Source organism: Neomonachus schauinslandi, chromosome 11, assembly GCF_002201575.2.
Source record: "Neomonachus schauinslandi chromosome 11, ASM220157v2, whole genome shotgun sequence".
NCBI classification, from domain to species: Eukaryota; Metazoa; Chordata; class Mammalia; order Carnivora; family Phocidae; genus Neomonachus; species Neomonachus schauinslandi.
The window spans coordinates 37,883,562-37,904,581 of NC_058413.1; the positions used below are offsets into that span (position 1 = coordinate 37,883,562).

General features: G+C 48.7%; 1 protein-coding gene across 3 annotated transcripts in view; it reads right to left on the reverse strand.

Moving 5' to 3' along the window:
* Window positions 1–21,020, reverse strand: part of NAV2 (neuron navigator 2) — a 394,949-nt gene that overhangs the window by 52,818 nt on the left and 321,111 nt on the right. For 2 of the 3 annotated variants that reach the window (XM_044919653.1, XM_044919654.1), the window contains exons 13-19: window positions 13,671–13,962; window positions 12,253–12,955; window positions 9,170–9,637; window positions 8,465–8,530; window positions 7,009–7,053; window positions 4,169–4,329; window positions 2,352–2,540 (exon numbers count right to left, since the gene is read on the reverse strand). In XM_044919653.1, the coding sequence (XP_044775588.1) occupies window positions 2,352–2,540; window positions 4,169–4,329; window positions 7,009–7,053; window positions 8,465–8,530; window positions 9,170–9,637; window positions 12,253–12,955; window positions 13,671–13,962 (1,924 nt within the window). Of the gene's footprint in view, window positions 1–1,721; window positions 1,810–2,351; window positions 2,541–4,168; window positions 4,330–7,008; window positions 7,054–8,464; window positions 8,531–9,169; window positions 9,638–12,252; window positions 12,956–13,670; window positions 13,963–21,020 lie in introns of all 3 variants that reach the window. The other variant, XM_044919651.1, reaches the window with a different exon arrangement.

Sequence of the window (21,020 nt, forward strand, 5' to 3'; positions counted from 1 at the left end):
GGGGGGGGGAAGCCTTCACCCAATGGAATTAAAAACACCTAATTGCACGAGCTCTATTTTGTTTTTGTGATGTAATAGCCCTGGAAGGAATAAAAGCAATTTGATGCAACATTCCCAAAAGATGAAAATGTTATGTGTTCACAGTATATCGACAGCAGTCCCTACCCTCTACCCCCCAAATTTGATTTTTACCTCTGCCCTTTAGTTCCACGTCACCATGAATCATTAGGGTTTACAGAAGTCTAGACACTGCTTGTGGGCAAGCACTTTTAATCAACATCACTTTGACATCCCAGATATTCCACAGTGGTGCTGCCTGATAGCTTGGTTCCAGATGGAATAAATAAAAGCTCTCTGATGATGATACTGTAATGGTCCCGGATCTTTATGAGGCGAAGTGTGCTTGTTTGGACAAGTTTCAGTCCTCAACACGGTTCACTCAGGTACACACATGACAGAGAAGATGAATATGGCCCAGGACACACTCCATATGTGAGTCGTCACCAGGCGGGCTGGGGAATGCTCTGTGGCCATGCTTGGCTAGCTCACGGACTAGAAAAAAGTTCAAGACCAACTGCCTACACCTTCACCTTCGGGTCAATGTATCCACCACTATGACCGCCCGGGGTGGCTACAGCACGCATTTCTAGCTCTTAAATCCAGAAAAACACTCTTGGTAACTCTGGCTCCATCCCTCCTTAATCCTGTGTCCCAGCAGGTTCCATATGTGGATTTGCAGACTTGCTCACTGTAGCTCACTGGGTGAAAGTGACACATAAATCAGGGTGAAGGGAGTGACGTCGCTAGGAAGATGGACCAGGGGGCAAGTGCCCTGTAACTAACCCCTTTACCCTTTTTATAAGCAAGTACACTGGGCAAAAGCAGAAGCCTTTATTCTGTTTCTTTCCCTCTCAGCTTGTGTAGGGATTTCTTAAACAAGACAAGTTTGGGGGCACCTGGGTGGCTCAGTCAGTTAAGCGTCTGCCTTCGGCTCAGGTCATGATCCTCAAGTCCCGGAATTGAGCCCCGCATCGGGCTCCTTGCTCAGCAGGGAGCCTGCCGCTCCCCCTGCTTGTGCTCACTTTCTCTCTTGCTCTCGCTCTCTCTCAAATAAATAACTAAAATCTTCAAAAAAAAATAAAATAAAACAAGACAAATTTGTTCTCTCCTCCCAGGAGGCAGCTGGGCTTCTATTTCCCCACTCTCACCGGCGCTGGGAGCAGAGGGAAGCACCCAGGACTCCCTCCCACATTCTCCCCCATTCTCGTCTGTCACTGGCAACAAGGCACAACTAGGGCTATGGCCATAGCCCGGGCTCCAATTGCTCTGAGAGTCCCCATCCCCTGGCTGGGGAGCCCCAGCTGCCAGGACATCACTGCTGATGCTGAGTCTACAGGCTAGGACATGTAATGACATTACCTGGTGAACACTTATATCTGTGCCTGAATTCCCGTAATTCCAGGAGCTGGGTACTATTACCGTTCTCATTTTGTCAGTAAAAAAAACCCAGAGGCACAGGGAGGTGAAGTAACTCGTCTAAGATCATATACCGAAGAAGGGGGGAACTGGAATTCAAAGCCTGGTAGTGTTACTCCATATGCTTAACCACTAGTCAATGAGTACTGACTCCAACGTCCTGGCGTTCCCAACTTTGGGAAGCAGTTTCGGGGGTGGGGCTGTCCCTCCACAGCGTTTTGACTGCTTGCTTCCCTAGCTCCCACCCTGAGTGAAGGAACAAAGGGAAAGAGAGATGAACCAAATTAGGAAGAGGGCTGGCAACGATGCCCACAGCTACTTTCTCCCAATATTCTGATTAAAATAAGCAAAACAGAAAAATCCAACCCCAAATATTCACAATTAGTGAGCAAAGAAGGAAAAGGGCATACCTGAAGGAAAAGGATGTAACTGAATAAACTTAAAAAACCTGGTGCTTGAGAAATAGAAAATTCTGGAGTGGAGAGGCCGGCTGCCCACAGGCCCCCAGAGCTACACGGGTAGGTTAGCACAGGGAAATGAACTAACTCTCCAGAAACTCAGTCTGCCAAGATGGTGAGCCAGCAGCTGAACCTCAAGATGGAGGCACATGCCAAGAAGCTGTGGCCCAAGTCCAAGAGGGAGAAGCCTAGAGTGGAACTCGGTCAGCTCCAAGTTCACTCATGTTTCTTCAGCAGCCTCTTCCCCCTACAAGGTGAATGAAGAGCCAGGCCCTGCTATTCAGAGTTCCCCAGCCCCAACCCCCAGAGTGAGTGAGAGAGGTAGAAACACTTACAGGTGGGCTCTTGGGTCGTGAACTCGGTAGGGAGGGCCGTTAAGACACTGCGTAACTTGAGACGGCAACCCTCCCTGCTTACCTTCTTCAAATCCATCCCGGAAGGAGCCCGAGCGGCTCATGGTTCTGCTCTTCTCATCCAGGGACATGGAGCTATTCCGGAATCGGCTGTCGGTGTATGGGTCATACTGCCCATCGGCATTGGAGAGGCTGTGGGTCCTCAGCATGGTTGGGTTGGACAAGCTCATCTGGGTAACAGTGGTGGGACTCGCTGAAAAAAAGAAAGGGAACTGAAAGGCTGGAAATTCATGTCTCTGTTCGAATCCTGGACGGGGATGACAATGGGACTGATTAGTATCGGCCCTATCTGTCCCTGCCAACTTCCCTCCCTTGTCTGTTTTCTAGAAGGTTGTCACATCAGCGTTTGAATAACACACTGAGAGCTAAAAATAAGGGAGGCAAGGTGGGTCATTTCCAAAGCAAGGCTCTAGGCCTCAGCTTTCCAACTTGGCATGTTCTGACAAGCTAGTGTCACCTTCCAGGCATGAGCTAATTACTCCCTGGACTCATCTGGAACAACTCCCTTTAAAGCCAAAGCCCAAAATAGTCCAACTGGGCTTTTGATCAGATGGGAAGCATTTGTGCATGACAAGAAACTCTTGCCTCAAAGAGTTACGGCTGGGAAAGAACAATATGAACACAGGTCTCACTGCCTCCAGGGGGGCATGCTTGTGATGGCACCTAAAGAGCTTCAGGGCAAAGGGGCACAACCACCTTGGCCCAAACAGGCTTTTTTATTAAAACCCTATCCATTTCGGGGTGCCTGGGTGGCTCAGTCGTTAAGCGTCTGCCTTCGGCTCAGGGCATGATCCCAGGGTCCTGGGATGGAGCCCCGCATCAGGCTCCCTGCTCGGCGGGAAGCCTGCTTCTCCCTCTCCCACTCCCCCTGCTTGTGTTCCCTCTTTGGCTCTCTCTCTGTCAAATAAATAAATAAAATCTTAAAAACAAAACAAAACAAAACCCCTGTCCACTCCAATAATATACAGTATTTCCAAAGTATCTACTCAATTAAAAGGGAAAAGTTAAGCCTTACTTGATTACAAGCCAAACACCTGTCCTTAAAGACTCTCTGTTTATCATTCACAATATTCAGAAAAGGCCGCCTTTCTAAAGAGCAAGACGAGAGTGGACAAGATTTTTTTTCCCCCTCCATCAGTCTTTGAAAGCTCAGCTCCCATACTTCCTGGTAATTCTAGCCAGAATGGATCTTCCCTTTTTCTAACTATATATAATACTTGCTACCTGATCATAGTCGGTTTTTACATGGTTTCATATAAAGCTTTGGATTGTTCTCTTCTACCCTGTTTATGAGTCTGTGTGGGTGTGTTTATCTCTCTGAAAAAGAATCCATTAACATGTCAGCAGGGGCTGTCTTACAAATTCTTTTCCTTTCCCCACTGTGCCAGTCAAAGCATTATGTCAGTAGTAGGCATTTCCAAGAATACTTGTTCACTCAAAACCGGATCTTTACTTTCCAGCTTAGTAGAGCAATGCAGAGGACCAAACTCGGGATATGCTGCCACTTCTTCAGATATAAACCTATGTCTTCAGAGGTCTTAGAAACAATACATTCTTCTCAAAAATGGAATGGTTTGCTCTTTGCTATGAGCCTACCTACATCAACCACATAAATAAATTACTGATTAGAATAACAAAACCTTTTCTCTTTTCTCATTCTTTTGCTCTCAACTGCGTATAATCAAACTACATTGCTGAGGGCTGATCAATATGGAGAGTGATGTGACCACATGGCAATGACCACACGCCTCCTTCAAAATACAAGATTAATCTCCGCCCCACGGAGCTGATCCCCACAGCTAATTATCAGTGGCTACTCACCAAGCTGGGAAAAGTTGAATCTTGTTCCGGAGGGAGACGTTACACTGGAGCCAGAGGAAAAAGGGGAATTGGCAGCGGGGTCCTGCAGGCCTCCTGCAGAGTGGGACCGTAACCATTCTTTTGCGTCTTCTTGGGTGCGAAGCTGGGAGGTGGGAGTATACCTGGATAGACAGAAATTACGCTGGGATTAACTATGAACGACGCTTATGAAAATGAACTCCGGGGAGCTGATGATAAATAGACAAAAAAGAAAATACAGATCCAAAGATTATTATTTAAAAAAAAAAAAAAAATCACATCACTACACATCCTGAAACTTATGAAGTTTCTCCAAACCCTTTTTTGCTACTTGGCTGCCTTTGGGGAAAACTGCAATTCTTTTCAGTGTGAAGGGAATACATAAAGGGAGCAAGACCGGTAAATGCTCAAAGGAGCCGTCCCTGGGCGTATCTGTAACATGTTGATTCATGATAGTGTCATTTCAAAGTCCCCACCTTGACAGGACTGAAGCAACAAAAGGAGCTGCCGTCAGAGCTTCGAGGAAGTTTTAATTAGATAGCTCATGGCATCTGCATTCTCGAGCGCACGTTAAGCGGCCGCAAGTCCCAGTGTATCCGAAACCAGCATGACGGAAGGCGTGAGGACACCGATGCTTAGGTTTGCTGCAGTGTAGCATCAGCACGTCTCCGTAACAGGAACCCCAAATCACTGGGTACCACAGAAGTCATGGGGTCCACCTCCTCATTTATTAGGTCACGTTATCTGGTAATGGTGTATTCAATGTCTCCAATGTGCTGGGTGCCTTCAGAAACATCTCGCCAACACCTCCCACCCACCCAGCAATGCGGATGCTATTATTCCCGTTTTACATTCAAAGAAGTTGGGGGGGGGGGGCTGCCTCAAATCACGAGCTGAGATTTCAATCCATTTTATGTCTGATTGCAAAATCCATGCTATTCTCATCATGCCCGCAGGCAGCATCTCAAATTTCTGAAGCGCCCAGCAGCCAGAGTACCTTTGGACTTAGACACAGATTACCGTGGGGCGACTACTGATTATGGAACCAGAGGGATTCTTTTGACTCAAGAAAAAGAGTCGCTGGTGTCTTGGCATTGCACATGAATGTGCAGGGAGGGAGGGAGCTAGAAGGGAGAGACAGAGTGAGAGGACGCAAAAAAAGGTTTCTCCCTTAATGTTTCTGCTATAGGTGATGGACATACAATTTTCTAGGTCACATCAATTGCACGAAGAGAGCCTAGCACATATCTCTATTCTGAAATTTTAAAAAACAATTTAAAAAAGCCAGAGCTACATCATTTTGATAGACTAGAACTACTGAAAAAAATATGTATCTATAACTTCAAAATGTTCCTATTTAGAGGGGCTAGCTTCCTAAATAGTTACTATTTAGAGGCAACAGCGGGGCATTAATGTCAAACTCATCTTGAGAGTGGCCATGATCTAAGTATTAGCGTGGGTGCTGACAAGAAGCCCTCACAGGCACGAAGAAAACTTAAGCACAGGGCGCCTGGGTGGCTCAGTTGGTTAAGCGACTGCCTTCGGCTCAGGTCATGATCCTGGAGTCCCTGGATCGAGTCCTGCATCGGGCTCCCTGCTCAGCAGGGGGTCTGCTTCTCCCTCTGACCCTCCCCCCTCTCATGTGTTCTCTCTCATTCTCTCTCTCTCAAATAATAAATAAAAAATCTTAAAAAAAAAAATTTAAAAAAAAAAGAAAACTTAAGCACAAAAGGCCCTGCCACCTCCCCTCCTCCATGGCCTCAGTGCTGAACTTCCTCCCGCAGGACGTCTGATGGAGGATTTTCAATACTTTTATTCTTAGATTCTCAGAATTGGCTTTCCTCGAGTTCCTACTGAAAGGCAGCATTGATACCTACCTCCCATTACTGCTCAAAATGCTCTCAGCCTTAAGAGCTGCAGGTTATTAGCTACAGACATACATGACAGCAATGAAACATTTCATTCCAAGTTCTTTTTTTTTTTTTTTTTTTGGTGAAAGCACTTAATGCTTAGTGCAGGGTGAAGCAAATGCTACGAAGAACGAGGTGTTTAAAGAGCAGGAGAAATGACAGCCGCAACCATCATACAGTAGGACCATGGGGCAGGCATTAGAACTGGAGTCCCTCCGGTTGGCAAAGTGAAGGAGATGGCGCGAGCAATGGGGACTTACGGCATCTTGCTTAACCAGGACTTGCACCAAAAATGAGCCACGACTTACGATGAATGGAAGGACATTCCCTCCTGGTAGGCTTTTCTTTACACCAAAGCCAATCACACCCGTGTCTTGTCAGGGACCAAAAACTGACACATTTTTCAATGAGAATATTTAGGAAAGGCCAAGCATCTGCCTTTAGTAATTTTCTGTGGCCCGAAAAGTTAAATATTTTCCAATTTGGGGGGAGGTATTTCTCTCCTTTGTCCATGTCCTGGCTAACCAATGTGCTGTAAGTCACATCCTTTCTTTTGGGAAGACGGCCGTGAGCAGAATGGTCAGGGTGAAGAGCTCGTCGACTGAACCCGCTGGTCCCACGAGTAGCAGTCACTGCTCTCTGGGCTTGCCCAGGGATGTTCTTCATGAGATGGTTTGCGCCACAGTAAGCCTGAAAAAAGCACAGCCCCTGCCCAAGCAAAAAAGCCAACAGATGGAGCGATGAGAATGAGAGGGGGCCGGGGGAAGCCCCCGTTTCAGAGGGTCCTGCTGCGGTGGCCAAAGCGGGGACCCCAGCCCAGCCCAGCCCGAACCCCCACCAGCCATGAGAGTCACGCAGCCAAGCCCCAAAGCCACACCAGATGGCACGGATGGAAGGAGGAAACGCAGATACCTGAGTCCTTTTTTAGGCAAAGTGTTCCTATCAAGGTGCGGGTCACTGTAGGAAAGTTAAAACAAAAATGAGAACTTCAGAGAAGCACAGGGAGAGCAGGCAAGGGAAGGAGGGAAAGGCTAAGGAGGGGCCGGAGATCTGCAGCAAGAGACTCACGGCACCAGGGAGGGCTCCCTTATATCCAGCTGCGCATGCAACACATCCACATCCACGGAAAACAAGAGAAACCTGATCCTGGGCCTGGCTGACACCACCGCATACCTTACTCCGAGGCACCAGGAGGCCTGAGCCATCCACTGGGCCCCAACTCTTCCTCCTTTGCCACAGGTGCCAAGCAAAACTCGGGGGCTGCCCCAGGTCAAAGCAGAGCCCACACCTTCTGCTGCCCAGTCACCCAGCCTTATACCAGCACCACTGCTTCTCGGAGAGAGAGATGCCAGGTTCCCTGCACCCCTACCTCTGGCCCACCCCCAAATGCCATTGACGAGGACTTCCCGTGAGAGAAGGGACTTGCTGGAGGGTGTCAAGAGGCCAGCAGTTCTGCATATTTGGAATTCATCTGTAACAACGTGAATTCCAGGTCCCTCTTACTTTGCTGTAGCTCGGAGCTGAGCCCTGGGCCCGAGTCGGGGCATGTTACAACTTGCTGGCTGATAAAGTCAAGGCATTTGGATTTCCAAAGAATAAGGGTTTAAAGGCTTGGTCTGTGAATCTGACAAAAACAAAGTTTTTGCTGTTGACGGGGTGAAGAGGATTTTCATTAATTTTTTTTTCTAGCATGAAACAACATCTGGTTATTATGTTTGGCCAAGCTGTGGCTCCCCCACAAACCGGAGGTCAGTGTCCATCTCTGAGGCCCACCCACAGGGCAGCTAGGGGCAAGCAAGCCTCTTAGTCTGTAGAGCCTCAACCCTCCACATCCTCTTTTTCATTATCATTACAGGAAACGGGCACACAGAACACAACAGCCTGCAAGACGCAACAGCCAAACTGCAGGAAAGGACTTTGGAAGGGAAGAGAGCCAGCTGCGTGGGGAGTAGGGGTGGGGGAGACAAAGGTGAGGGCTGTGCCGCACAGTGGGTGGTAGATCATTTCTGGGCTGGGAGGGAGAGGGGAGAGAGACGGGAGAAAGGATGGGAAGCTGGGGAGCTGGGAAGCAGGAACATGCCACAGGAAGGCAGAGATGCAAGTGAGGGCGTCTGCCGCCCCAGTTCAAGCGGCTGAGCTTCCTTCCCAAGCTGGGGAGGGATGGGCCAGCCTGACTCTACCGCTTCCAGGGTTGGCGTGGACAGTGGGGCAGACCCTCATTGGCATGTCTGGGGTCACAGGGTACATCAGAGCCACGAACACAAGCGGAAGCCTCAGGCCAACAGCCTCACACAAGACGTCTGGCTTGACACAGATGGGCAGAGGAACCCGGAGGCTCGGTGGGGTCCCCAGCCTACAATGTCATTACCTGTCCTGTTTCCTGGGCAGAGTACTTCTGCAGAACTTAGGGCTAGCAGCAGGGGAAGAGAGAGGGCTAGAAGTCCAGGCAGGTAGAAAATAAGAGAAGGAACATTAGATGGGAAGAAAGGGGAGGGGTCGTTACACACACAGTGATTAGAACGTTTTTCTCAGTCCCAGTGCAGATCCCAGCGTTCTCGCCTACGTGGAGAAACACGACACACAGCACGCTGCAGTGAAATCCGGGGCTCTGAGGCTGCTTTGAGTTTCCTGATCACTCTGGCTGGCAGCCCTTCGGTAGGAGGGTGTCTGCCATGATGCCCACCAAGTTCACCCCGCTGCCTACAATGCTTCCTGCCCCCCCACTCTGCCTGCACAAGGACAAGGGGAGGGGAAACAAGCAGCTGATGAGCGAACATGATAAAATGGAAGGACCTCCAAGGAGGAATGCCATTTCAAAAGGGAGCATTAAACCTGCCCCCCCCCCGAGATTGCCGGCAGCTCTAAGCACTGAGAATAACCACGATGGAAAAGGTAACAGGAAGAAGAGCCGAGCTGAATTCCATCCCGACCTGGCTTCCCCACGGAAAGACAGCACTGGTTGGAAAGAGCGCCATCTCCCAGGCAAAGGTGAATGGACATCTGGGATCCCTAACATAAACCCTCTGACTTGTGGAAGGGTGTCCTCGGAGAGATGCGAGTGCACGGCACCAACCTTTCCGACAGCGTGGTCTTCACGCTGTTGGTTCTGACGAAGGGTGTCAGGGAGTCGTCTTTAGAGGAGGTGATGAGGCCCGTGGAGGAATTGTGACTCAGCCCCCCTCCACTGCTGAGGGAGATGTCAATGGACTCGCAGCTGGTGTGGAGGCTGCTGACGGACTGGAAGCCCAGGCCGTCCTTGCTGACCGCGGACGAGCTGCTGGGGTTGGTGCCCCAGGTGAGGCTGTTGGAAGGGCCCGAGTGGGCTGAGCTGGGGCTGGAGGCTAGAGGAGACTGGTTGATATCCAGATTCTTACTGTAGAGAGGACTGCTGCTCCCACTGCTCAGGACGCCGCTGCCTGAGGGGGACTCTAAGTTACCTTGCTGGGTCGAGGTGGCATGAGGATTGGAGATCACCACTGAGTTTTTCATGGTTTCTGCTGTGGCAATGGGCACTTGCTTGGTAGGCTTCCCACCAAAGAGTCTGTGAAGAGACAAAGGGTTGTGCAGGTTGAGCAGCCAGCGACGAGGGGCGCCGAGCCGTTAAATTATGAAATGGCTAATGGTGCTCCACTGGGAAAAGCCACCATGCAGGGGGCCTGGACACCAGTGTATCACAAGGCTCCAGCTTCAAGTTCTAGGCTGTAGCCGAAACCCCAAGGGCAACACGAAATAATGTTCTATAGGCCTAGCCATGATGGTCCCAGATCTTGCTTCCCTTTATTTCCCAAAACCGGGTAACTAGAAAACTGTCCCGGCCCGGGAAACATCTAGAGGAAAAAGAGCTGTCTTAGCCGTCTTTGTATCTGAGACCCTGGACACAAAGCAGTACTCAGTTTATGACAGTTCAATTCCAAAGGTTTTGGTTGCTTTGGTCTCTAAGGATGACATGAACAATCAAGAACACGAGTCTAGACCTGGATGGGGCCTGGGAGAAGTATCTTCATGGATTTCTCCTCAAGTGAACGCCCATATGAAAGATGGGAGGCTAGTCCTACCCAAGGATCTACACAGAAATCTTGCTGGAGTCATGAGATGTAAGATCAGACACACTGGGTCTTGGAGACAGAAATGTCATTCCATGTCATCCCCCCTGCTGATGACCAAAAATGTGCCATCTGAAACACAGGGAATGGCACATGTGTGTCTCTCTTCCTTTGGCAGCAGGACTCTCTATGAAGAATGGCAGAACTGTCTTAAAGTCCAAGGACCGGTACATGCTCTAGGAATGCAAGTAATTCCAGCCACCAAACCCCTCGTGGAATGTGCATCTCTGCAGTGACAAAACTACTACATATCTTGAGAGGCAGGTTGCCTTGCACCCAGCTACTCCATGGCATGAGTCTGATCTTTGTTCTCTCCTGGGAGTCCTTAAAAATCCCAATTATTGTAAGAACAAACATACATACACATAATCAATCCTCACTAAAGTATCTGGTGACAGATTAGAAAACAATCTTTTTTGCCTGATGACAACCAGAGAATGATCTAGATATCTTCTGGTAGAATCTTGGCTTTGGCGTGCTTACATACTTCCAGTTAACAGGAACCTCACTACTTCTAAGGGTAACTCATTCCATTGTCAAGCGCTTCTAATCACTAGAAAACCAAAATCTGATCTATCTTCTTTACTTTTTCTCATTGCCCCTAATTCTCCTCCAGGTAACTACACAGAAAAAGCCCAATCTTTTGTCTGCTAGTCCTTCAAATCATTTGAAGAGAGCTATCACTTGATCTAAGATTTCTCTTCTCTGTACTAATGCACAAAGAGGAAATTGAGAACACCTCTTAATGATTTAGGAAAAATGTAATTAATAGGAATCGGCTGAAAGTTGTTCAATGGCAAGACTAAGAATCTGCATGCATTTTCATGTATTCTATCACGGTAGCCTAAGGGTCCAGTAAAATACCTTTGTAGTTACTAAAGGAAATCTATAATACCAACGAGTGAATATTACATATAATACTTGAGGCAAGAAGCAGAGAAAATTTTCATTTACAAGGCAACCTGTTAAAACAACAAAGAGCAGCCCAACAGGACCTTCCCCTGAAAAAATAATCATTACTGAAATTCTAATAATCAAGTCTAGACAAAGAACAGGGAACTGCTTCATTACACATTTCACGTGACGTGCTTCTGAAGTCTTTTCAAACATTCCTATTCACCCCCAAATATGTACATGGGGGCACATAATCTTTATTTTTCACTACTTAATTTTCTATCCAGTACTTATACTCTTTCCTAGTTGATAAGCCATTTCCTGGGAAGGTAAGATAAGCTCTGTCCTACGCAGTTGCAGTCTGAGGATGGTCCAGCAGATATGATAATGAGATAATATGAGCAAGCAAAAGCTTACACATTTAGAAAGGAACTGTTTAAAAAATAACACTGTTTTCACATAAAAATTTCCATTCAGTGTGGAAATGCGAGAAAATGCCTTTTTAAGGGAGTAAGAAATCAACTTCTCTTTTTCAGAAACACTCCTGCTTTAAAAGCTTTTTTTTTAAGAAAGCTAAAATTTCAGAAACAAATTTGGAATTAAGCATGCAGTATAAAAAAGTATGTGGCAGGGGGGATACTGGGCTGGTTGAGAGAAAAGGATCTGGCTGAGCTCACGGTCTGGCATGATGATGAAGAATCTCAGCCACAGAATTAATAAGACAAGGGGAGGGGAGGAAGATCTTCTGCCTTCCCCTCATATACCCACCTGGGGTCTAGGGGGATTATTAAGATCTCATCTTGGACGGTAGCTAGCTTTGACTGAGCACCTACTATGGGCCAGATATGGCTATGTAGGTTAATCTTCACATGAAATCTCAGGTAGGTGTTCCCATTTTACAGATGAGGAAGCCGAAACAGAATTGTTAAGAAAGGATACATGGTGGCTAATTAAGGTGGACTCAGGATTCGAACCCAGGATGACTGATTCAGACACTTAGGTTTTTCCTCCCTGCGTGGGGAAATAATCAGCAGACTACAAAATTGCTGGCAGGCTCTGACTAAACAGAAGTGGAGAAACACAGAGGCTGTTTTCACCGAGGAACAAAAAAAAACGATTCACGTACTCCAGCTCTGCTCAGCACCATCGACCCGCTTACCTGCGTAGCGTGGGAGAGGCCACGTCGGGGTACTTGGCGCCTGGCTGGAGCGTCGCCTGAGCCGCACCGGACACAGGCTGGGCCACCGGATTCACCTTCACCGAGTTACAGGAAGCCACACTCTCGTTGTCAGACGAGATGCCTTTCTCCTTATCCGTCTGGTTGACCAGACCAGGCAGAGAGCTGCCCAGGGCCGTTTTGGAAGGCTCCCTCAGCTTGGGCACCGGCAGGCCCGCGGACTTACTGCTGATGTTGGAATCGATGCTGCTGGTGCTAGACCTGTTCCCGGCCCCGTTGCGGCTGGTGGACTTACTGGGCCTTGGCAAACTCCGGTACTGCAAGTTGGTCCGGGAGCTGAGAGCCAGGTACCCATCGTCCTGGTTCTGAGCCCCGTCCATGCTCGTCTTCCGGCCAGCGGACCGACCGACGAGTGCAGATGACTTGGGGATCTTGCCCAGTGTGGCTGACCTGCTGGTGATGGTAGCCCCGCTGGCTGTGATCATGGCCAGCCCAGCGGCCGAGCCGCTCTGCTTCTTGAACCCAAAACTGTTGGCATTGGCAGTGGGGGTCCTGGAACTGCTGGAGAGGGGCTTTTTGGACTCGTCACCGCTGCTGCGGCCTGCGTCTGATGGGGAGCGCTTCACCTGGGAGGCTTTGGGAGACAGTCTTCCTTTCTCAGACACCTTTGCATCATCTGTTTTTCCTAAGGGAGAAAGCAGCGAGGTTAGCGTGCACACCAAGAAGCGTACAGCCCCATCTGCTTACAATCCTCCCCTCCTCCAAAGAACTGGTTCACTTTTTCCTTGGGGAAAGCATAGCCTTTTTATAAAGATAATCGAGCCCACTACTGTCACCGTGAGCCTTCTAGGAGATGTCAATGATTCTACTCATTTGCAAAGCAGCCTAAATTTACCCAGAACAAAGCGAAGCCAGCCAATCACTGATATGTCTGGGCAAGAGATCCTGCCTTCTACTGACCTTTCTTCCCTGTCCATTAAAAGGCTCTCCTGAACATTTTCAGGGGGCACCTCTGCCTTCCTGCAAAAACACTACCCTTGTTTACACACATCCCTAAATCATGGGCAACACAAACTGGACATAAAGGCAGCTCGTAAACTCATGCTCTTGAGCAGCTTACACGCGGGCGTGTTGGCTCTTCCCTAGTGCCTGGTTAAACCCATTCCGTACACCTCGGCAGCTGAACCATCTTCGGAGTTTGAGGCTTGCACACTTACCTATTTCCACTTGGGAAAAGGTAGGGATGTGAACCTTTCCGAAAGCTAGTTATTAGCAGAGTCTAAACTCAAAGAAGAAATACCTGAGCACTGACGGGGACTGAAGCTCTTGCTCAAGTGACTGCAGGTTTTGGATTTCAGACGGACAAATGCAGATGCAAGGCAGCGCAGCCTCTTACTCACCAGTTCCTGGGGTCTTGAGCGGGCCTGCTGGGGCAGCCGCCTTCGTCCTCGGCATGGTGATGCCCACCTGCGCGGTCATGCCTCGCCGCCACGAGCCCGTCTGGGAGATGACCGGATTCTTCTTGCCCGACGTGCTTTTGTCAGACTCGTCAGACACGTCTGAGGGATTCCGTCTCCACTTAGACCCAGGCTCCATCTTTATGCCGCTGTCTGAGCCTCCGTCTGATTTCTTGACATCATCGCCCGACCACAGGGAACCCCTCTCCACCTGCGAATGCTTCTCAGCGTCGGTCTGTGGATGAGACGCTGAATTAGGCCTTCCAGAATCCCAGGCCTGGAGCCGCTCAGCCCAGAGCGAGAATGCCAATACAATGACAGATGACTACTTGAAAGTGTCCGGGCCTTTACAGTCTGGTTATCTCGCTAGAAAGCCGGACTTTTTTTTTTTTTTTTTGGCTGGAGGAAAGTACAGAATATAACTATGTCCTAGAAGGGAGTGAGGAAGGAGAGTGGGACGGGCTGAGAGGGAAAGAGGGACAGAGCCCCATGGAGGAGAAACGTGAGCAGACAGAGACGGGGCGAGAATTCAGCGACCAACTCTGTCACTTGGCAACAAACGCCTCTAACTCCAGAGACCTCTCTTCAACCAGCATGCAGCCTCCTGGCCTGTTTCCCTTTGTTCTGCCGTCTTCCTATCACTCCACTAGCAGCGAGATCTTTGAATACAGCACAGCGCCACAGCCTAACACGCAGACGGAGCAGGCGAGGGCGGCTGCTAGTTCCACGCGGATCAGGGAGAGAGAGAGGGGCCGGGGGAAAACAAATCCTCAAAAGCCAGAGGTGCCTGCTCCCACCTGGCTCCATTTATATGCCACTGCTTCGCTCCTCTTGTGGGATTTGGTTCAGACAACGGATATAATCAGCTAGCTTTCTTTGGAAGAGCCCTGACCCGCTGACCATGGAACCCAGGAGGGGACAGAAGCGTGATGTTAATGATTCACCGCAGTGAAAAGGCACAAAGCTAACCAGAAGGCTTTGGGGGCTTCCCTAGGGGGCCGGGGCCGGTCCAAGAGGATGCCAGTAGGAAGAAACAGTGCAGTGAATGCGGGTGGGAGTTAGCAACACTTTAGGGCGGCCACACTGAGTGACAAGGCCCGTGTTGGCTATGCTTAACTACCAACAGTGGGCAACACCAGCAGGGCAGGAAATCCGAATGATTACCCAGCAAGAATCTGGCCTAATGCCTTTCATCCAAGAGCAGCAGTGGTATCGATGCTCTCCTCTGTGGATTCACCGCTGTATGGGACAAAGCTGAATACAGACAAGCAGCCCCAGTTAAGTCACCTCTCGGTCACCACCACGGCCTCTCTCTCCCCCCTCAACCCCGCACCCCCCCCTAAATTCCAGTCCTCCATCACAGCAACCTGACGGTGCCTTCACTTGTTCAGTCATTCCTCAAACACATACTGAGTTCCCTCCAGGTACCAGGCACCAGAACAGGAGGGGACAAAAGACTCACTCCCTGACTGCGGGCATCCCCCCGTTCAGCTGTGGCAAGGGACACAGACGGGGTGTTCCTGCATCTGAACACAGAGCAGGAGCTCCATCAAGGCTTGATGAGTAAAGGAGGGAACCAATGAACACATGCTTTTCAAGCTACAGCACACTTCAACAAAACGATCTCTGATTCTGACCACTCTCTGGTTAAGGAGCGTCACGACAGTACATAGTATTGCCTTCATTTCAGTTTTATAGATGAGCAGAGACTAAAGTTACCCACTCCCTGTCCCAACTACTCCAGCCCGTGTTCCTTCCTCTAAACACTTCCAGTAGATTCCTTCAACCAGAACTCCTCAAAGCCCGCCATTTGCCAGGCGCCATGGAAGGTCTGAGGATCTGCGGGTCTGATTAAGTCCCATCCCTCCTGGAGTTTACGATCCAGTGACAGAGGCAGAGGTTGAAAAAATAAATACAAATAAATGAGTAATTATGAATTATGAAGATTTTATAAGAGAAAGGACAAGGAGTAAGAGAAAAAAATACGCTGATGTAATTTAGCTGATGAGGAGGAGGATGGGGGACGGTGGTCAGGTAAGTCCCCTTTGAAGAAGTAACCTGAAGAGTGAGAACAAACTTACTGAGAAGAGTCTAGGGAAGAGCATTCCAGGCAGGGGGAAGAGCACATGCAAAGGTCCTGAGGCAGGAAAGAGATTGCCTTTAGAAGCATTCAATCTGGGCGCCTGGGTGGCTCAGTTGGCTAAGCGACTGCCTTCAGCTCAGGTCATGATCCCAGGGTCCTGGGATCGAGTCCCGAATCGGGCTCCCTGCTCTGCGGGGAGCCTGCTTCTCCCTCTCCCACTCCCCCTGCTTGTGTTCCCTCTCTCGCTGTGTCTCTCCCTGTCAAATAAATAAATAAAATCTTTAAAAAAAAAAAAAAAGAAGCATTCAATCTGCAGGTATTACCTGGGTGCCACCATATGCCAGGCAAACTCATGGGGCCTGGGACCCCATTGTAGTAAATGAATAAGAACAAATACAAGTCATTAACTTCCTGGAGTTTATGTTCAAGTATATTCTGACACATTCTAACATACTCCAGGAGATACTGAAAACTTAGCACTTAACTACATTCTGGGTTACTATATTAGTTATTCTTTGCATGCTCCCATACCTTATTCTCCCTAATCAAATTGTAGTCATGCTAAGAGTAGTAGCAGTGACAACTACATTTATTAAGCACTTACTATGTGCTAGGCACTGGGCCAAAGTGCTTTTCATTTATTATTTAATTTAATCCTCACCAAGAATCCATGAGGAAGTTACAGTTCATATTTCAATTTTACATATGAAAACTAAGGCACAGAGTAGAAAAGAAAATTACCCAAGACCACACAGTGAGGAAATGGAGACCCAAGGATTCTAGGGAGTCTCAAATGCAGAGCCCAGATTTTAACCACTATGCCACACTGCCTTCCTGGAGAATAAGTCCAAGGACATGAGACATTTCTGCAGGCCTAGCAGCACCTCACACAATTCCTACACCCAGTAGATTCTCCTTCTGTTCCCCAACTCCAGCACTGAAGCAGCTCTAGCCTACCCTCTGGGTGCGACCCCTAGAACTCTGATCCTAGAGTCCTGGGATCGAGTCCTGCATCAGGCTCCCTGCTTGGTGGGCAGTCTGCTTCTCCCTCTCCCTCTGTCCCTACCCCCTCAGCTCGTGCTCTCTCACTCTCTCTCACTCTCAAATGAATAAATAAAATCTTTAAAACAAAAAAAGATGAAAAATTCCCAGCCTCTCTGTTCCCAGAGCTGGCAAGTGAAGGGTAGCAGGGCAGCTGCCTGGGGACGTACAAAGAGCTGTATCCTTCCCTTGGCTCTTCATGCCTTCAACAGTTGTTCTCATTTCAAATGGCACCTAATTTTGGCAAGATTTTCCTATTGCCCCTAACTGGAAGTCCACTTACTCATTCAACATCCCAGAGGGAAGGTAGGGAAACAACCAAACATAGGTGGGGAGAAGGCCTGAAATTTTGGAGGGTTCACCACTGAGGGCCCAGGTTGCTCAGGGACCACAGAAGGGAGGCTGATCTGAGAGTGAGAGGGTGGAACCAAGGTGGGCCACGTGGCCTGATGTGTTGGGGAGAACACGGGCTTGAGTTTGAGTTCAGGTACTGGGTGCTCCCTCCTTTGGAGGGAGTGGGTTACCTCTTCTAAGGTCATGACCTGTGCATAAAATGGAGATGCAACAGACAGAGGAGTCTTAGAGGGTAAATAGTTGTCACTAAATGTGGAGGGACTCACACAGTGGCTCTTTTGTCACCAACTCTCCCACCTCTGAAAACCTCCAACACTTGGTTGTCTTTATTCCATTTTTGTCCTGCATGAGGGTGAACAAGGTACTCGTCTTTCCTGCTCTTGGGCCACAAGCCTCTAGAAGCCGGGACGCTGCCCTCTTCACGCCCACATCCCCTGCTGATCAAGATGCTGAACTGGCTCAAGTTGCAACTGCAGTCATCACAGAAGTAATTATCAGCATCAGCATTATCTCCTGCCACTTCTCTTGCTAGGTCGGCACCGTGTCCTTCTGCATACATTATTAGCTCATCTAATCCTCTGAGCTTGTACTATTATCCATATTTTACAGACCAGGAAAGTACAGGCAAGTAACTTGCCTATAGTCATAAGCAGCAGCACCTAGCAGGTGGGCAGAAGGGGCATCCCTCCCTGCCCCCAGCCAAACCCTATCCCTGCATCCAGACCAACATCCAGAGAACAGCTAGAGAGCTCCAGGCTCACTCGAGGCCTCACACAGGACAGGGATCCTTGCCACAGAATTCAGAATTTTATTTCCTTGAGTAGCAAAAATTAAACTCACATGGAATTATCTTCCTCCTCTCATATATTAAAACTTCACAGGCAGTGAAAATGAAAGGAATTTTGATACAGGCTTCTCTGTATCTTGGCACCTGGAATGGAACCTTCCACAGACTGAGAGGAAATACTGAATGACCAAGGACATGAATGGACAGATGATTACGTGGGGGAGAGAGATGTGTTTGTTACAAGTCCTCTGTCCTAAAAATAAAATGCTGCAAAATATAAAATGAATTGCAAGATATATTAAGAACACAAACTTTGGTTACTGACATGAATGGAGGGAGGGAGGCAGGGGGACAGGTAATCCAGAGGAAGGAAGGAAAGAAGGAAAAGAAAAAAAAAAAGAAAACTCCTGAGTACCTACCAAGAATGAAATACCACGAGAGCACATTCAGATAAAGTATTTCCATGTCACTACCACATTCCTCCTTTGAGACGAGTCTAACTGCTGTGATTTTACGGACCAGGAGGCAGAGGCTTGAAGAGGCTGGTTAGCTTATCTGAGGATGCCACAGAACCAGGAGCTCAACCCCTTCTCCCTGACCCTGCAACCTGGTTTGGCCCAGCTGGACTCACCAGTCCTCATGGAGGAAGTCCGTCGAAAGGCTGTCAGACCTCAAGCCAGGAGATTCTCTGCCCAGCTTGGGAGCAGTGATAGGAGGCCTGGTGCCGGACACCTGGGCATGTGCATCCCGCCGAGGGCACCCTCAGTGCCCCTCCACATCCTTGAGAAGATCAGTCACTCACAGACAAAGGGGGCTCTCGTCTCTCAAGGACAGCTCCCCTGTGATCTGCTCGGCTAACAAGGCTGCTCTTTGGGCTTCTGGACCGTAACTTCCCTGTTCCTTGGATGGATTTCCTTTTAGCAGTTCCTCAGCAGCTTTTCCAATAGCAAACCTGGCCAGGCAACCTGTCCTCAACCTCCTTTCCCGGCAGACGTGCTGAGCTGCGGCTTCCTGCCTCTCCCTGCCTCGCCTGGGACACTGCGCACTCCCCGTTCGATGGGGGAAGCCAGGCTGTGACAGAAACCTGAACGAGCCCCTGGGAATGATGGCAGCGCACATCTTCCCGTTGCCTGGTGCTGCTCTGAGAGGAGTAATGGCCCTTGGCTTTCCTCAGAGTGGGATGAGGGGAGGAGGGGACGGGGCTGCAATTTACACTGATTCAAATATTTGGAGATACTCCCTGGACAGGAACAAAGGGATGCCAGAGAAACCACCTCCCTGGGAATCTTTGTAACTATTGGTGCAAGTCCGCATTTACTGTATTCCAAGACCTACTGGCTTAGTTTTTATTTAAATATTTTAAACTCAGGCAGTTTTATAGCAAAACAAACAAACCCAAAAAACAAAAACAAAACAAACCAACCCAACGAATATTAAACCCTTTCCATCCCTTGAAATTAACCTTCTGAAACTGATCAAAAGACATGTTTGTGTAGTATTCTTGAACTTTTCCTGATGTGACATTTTCTGAAGGCAAAGAGCTGGTCAAAGAGGAGCAGGCACTGGCCTTAACCAAATCTGAGTCTATCAGATGAAATCATTTGTATCATTTGTAAATCCCTGATGCTTACTCTGTATCAATACGGAAAACAGATGCCAATCCCACCTTTGTGGGAGGGAAACAAAGACAAGAGATTCTTCTATCAGTGTTTTGTTGGCTCAACCTGCATCTTAAAAGCAAGACTACCTCCAAAAGTAGACAAAAGAGAAACCTATTGATATTCATCTCTCCCTCCCTCCCCCACCCTCTTTCTCCCTCTCTCTCCACAAGCCGCCCCCCTCAACCTGTCTGTCCCTCTCCTCTTGGTTCTCCACCTCTGTATCTAAGGAGAGTCTAAGAGCTTGTTACTGTTACCCTGAAATTAAAAAGACTCTCAGAAAAAAAAAAAATTAGTGTCCACGAGGAAAGGAAGAAAGTTGGAAGGGGGTAGGCGGCAGGGACACAGGCTGGTTGTGTTTCTAACTTGTGTCTAATCACTGATCAAACAGTGATCACTCTCAAGCAGCGTGGCTTACGTATTTTTTTTTTTAATTACCCTTTTAAAATGGGGTATAGCATTCATATATCACATGCACAATGTTAAGTATATAGCCTGAATACGTCTTATAAAATTAACCTACTTCCATAACTACCACTCAGATCAAGATATAGAATATTATCAGCACCCCCAACACCTTGTGCCTCCTTCATTTGGGTCGTGTTTTTTTTTTTTTTCACCACTACCATCACAATTCAACTCTCACTCAAAAATAATTAGAAATTCTGGAGAAAGTGCAAATTCAAGAAATCACAGGCAATCCCAGAGGCGACACCCAACATATTTCCTCAGGCAGTCAACGTCCACATTTCTGTGGGACACAAGTACTCCCACACTCTGACACGTTCTTTATTTAGCCCTGTCTTCAAAAAAAAAAAAAAAAAAGATACTTTTGAAAGCATAGAAATTTCCAAAGAACCTCCTGTCTCGCAGAGAAACAAGTGAGAAAGGAAGCTGGCGTGGAAGGGAGTGAAGGAAGGGGACAAGTGTCAGTTCTGCCCTCCCCCAGGCTCCTGTGGGAGACTGTGTTCCAATCAGAGCTTCGCGTGGTTTCACCGGAGGCAGTGGCCCCCACCGGTGGGAAGGACCCATCATGAACAAGATCCCAGGCCACATAAGCCAGGGCCACCAGAGCTGGCCAGTCCTTGCGCAGGTCAGTCCCAGCTTGGGGACTGGCTATGAGGATGGCACCTCACTCTTCTCCTAGCAAAATGTGATTGCTAGAACCAACCCCTCTGCCCACGAAGGAGCGCTGTGAAGGTGCGTGAAAGCACCCACATGAAACCACTTTGGAAGCAAAAGAAGGGAGAGCACAGTATCCGAGACATACCGTCTCAGAGTTTTAAAGTAGGGGTTGAAAACTCAAGCACCCCGGGGTCTGACAGGTATATTGAAGGGGGCGGCTGGTCAGGAGCAGCTGGGGCACGCTG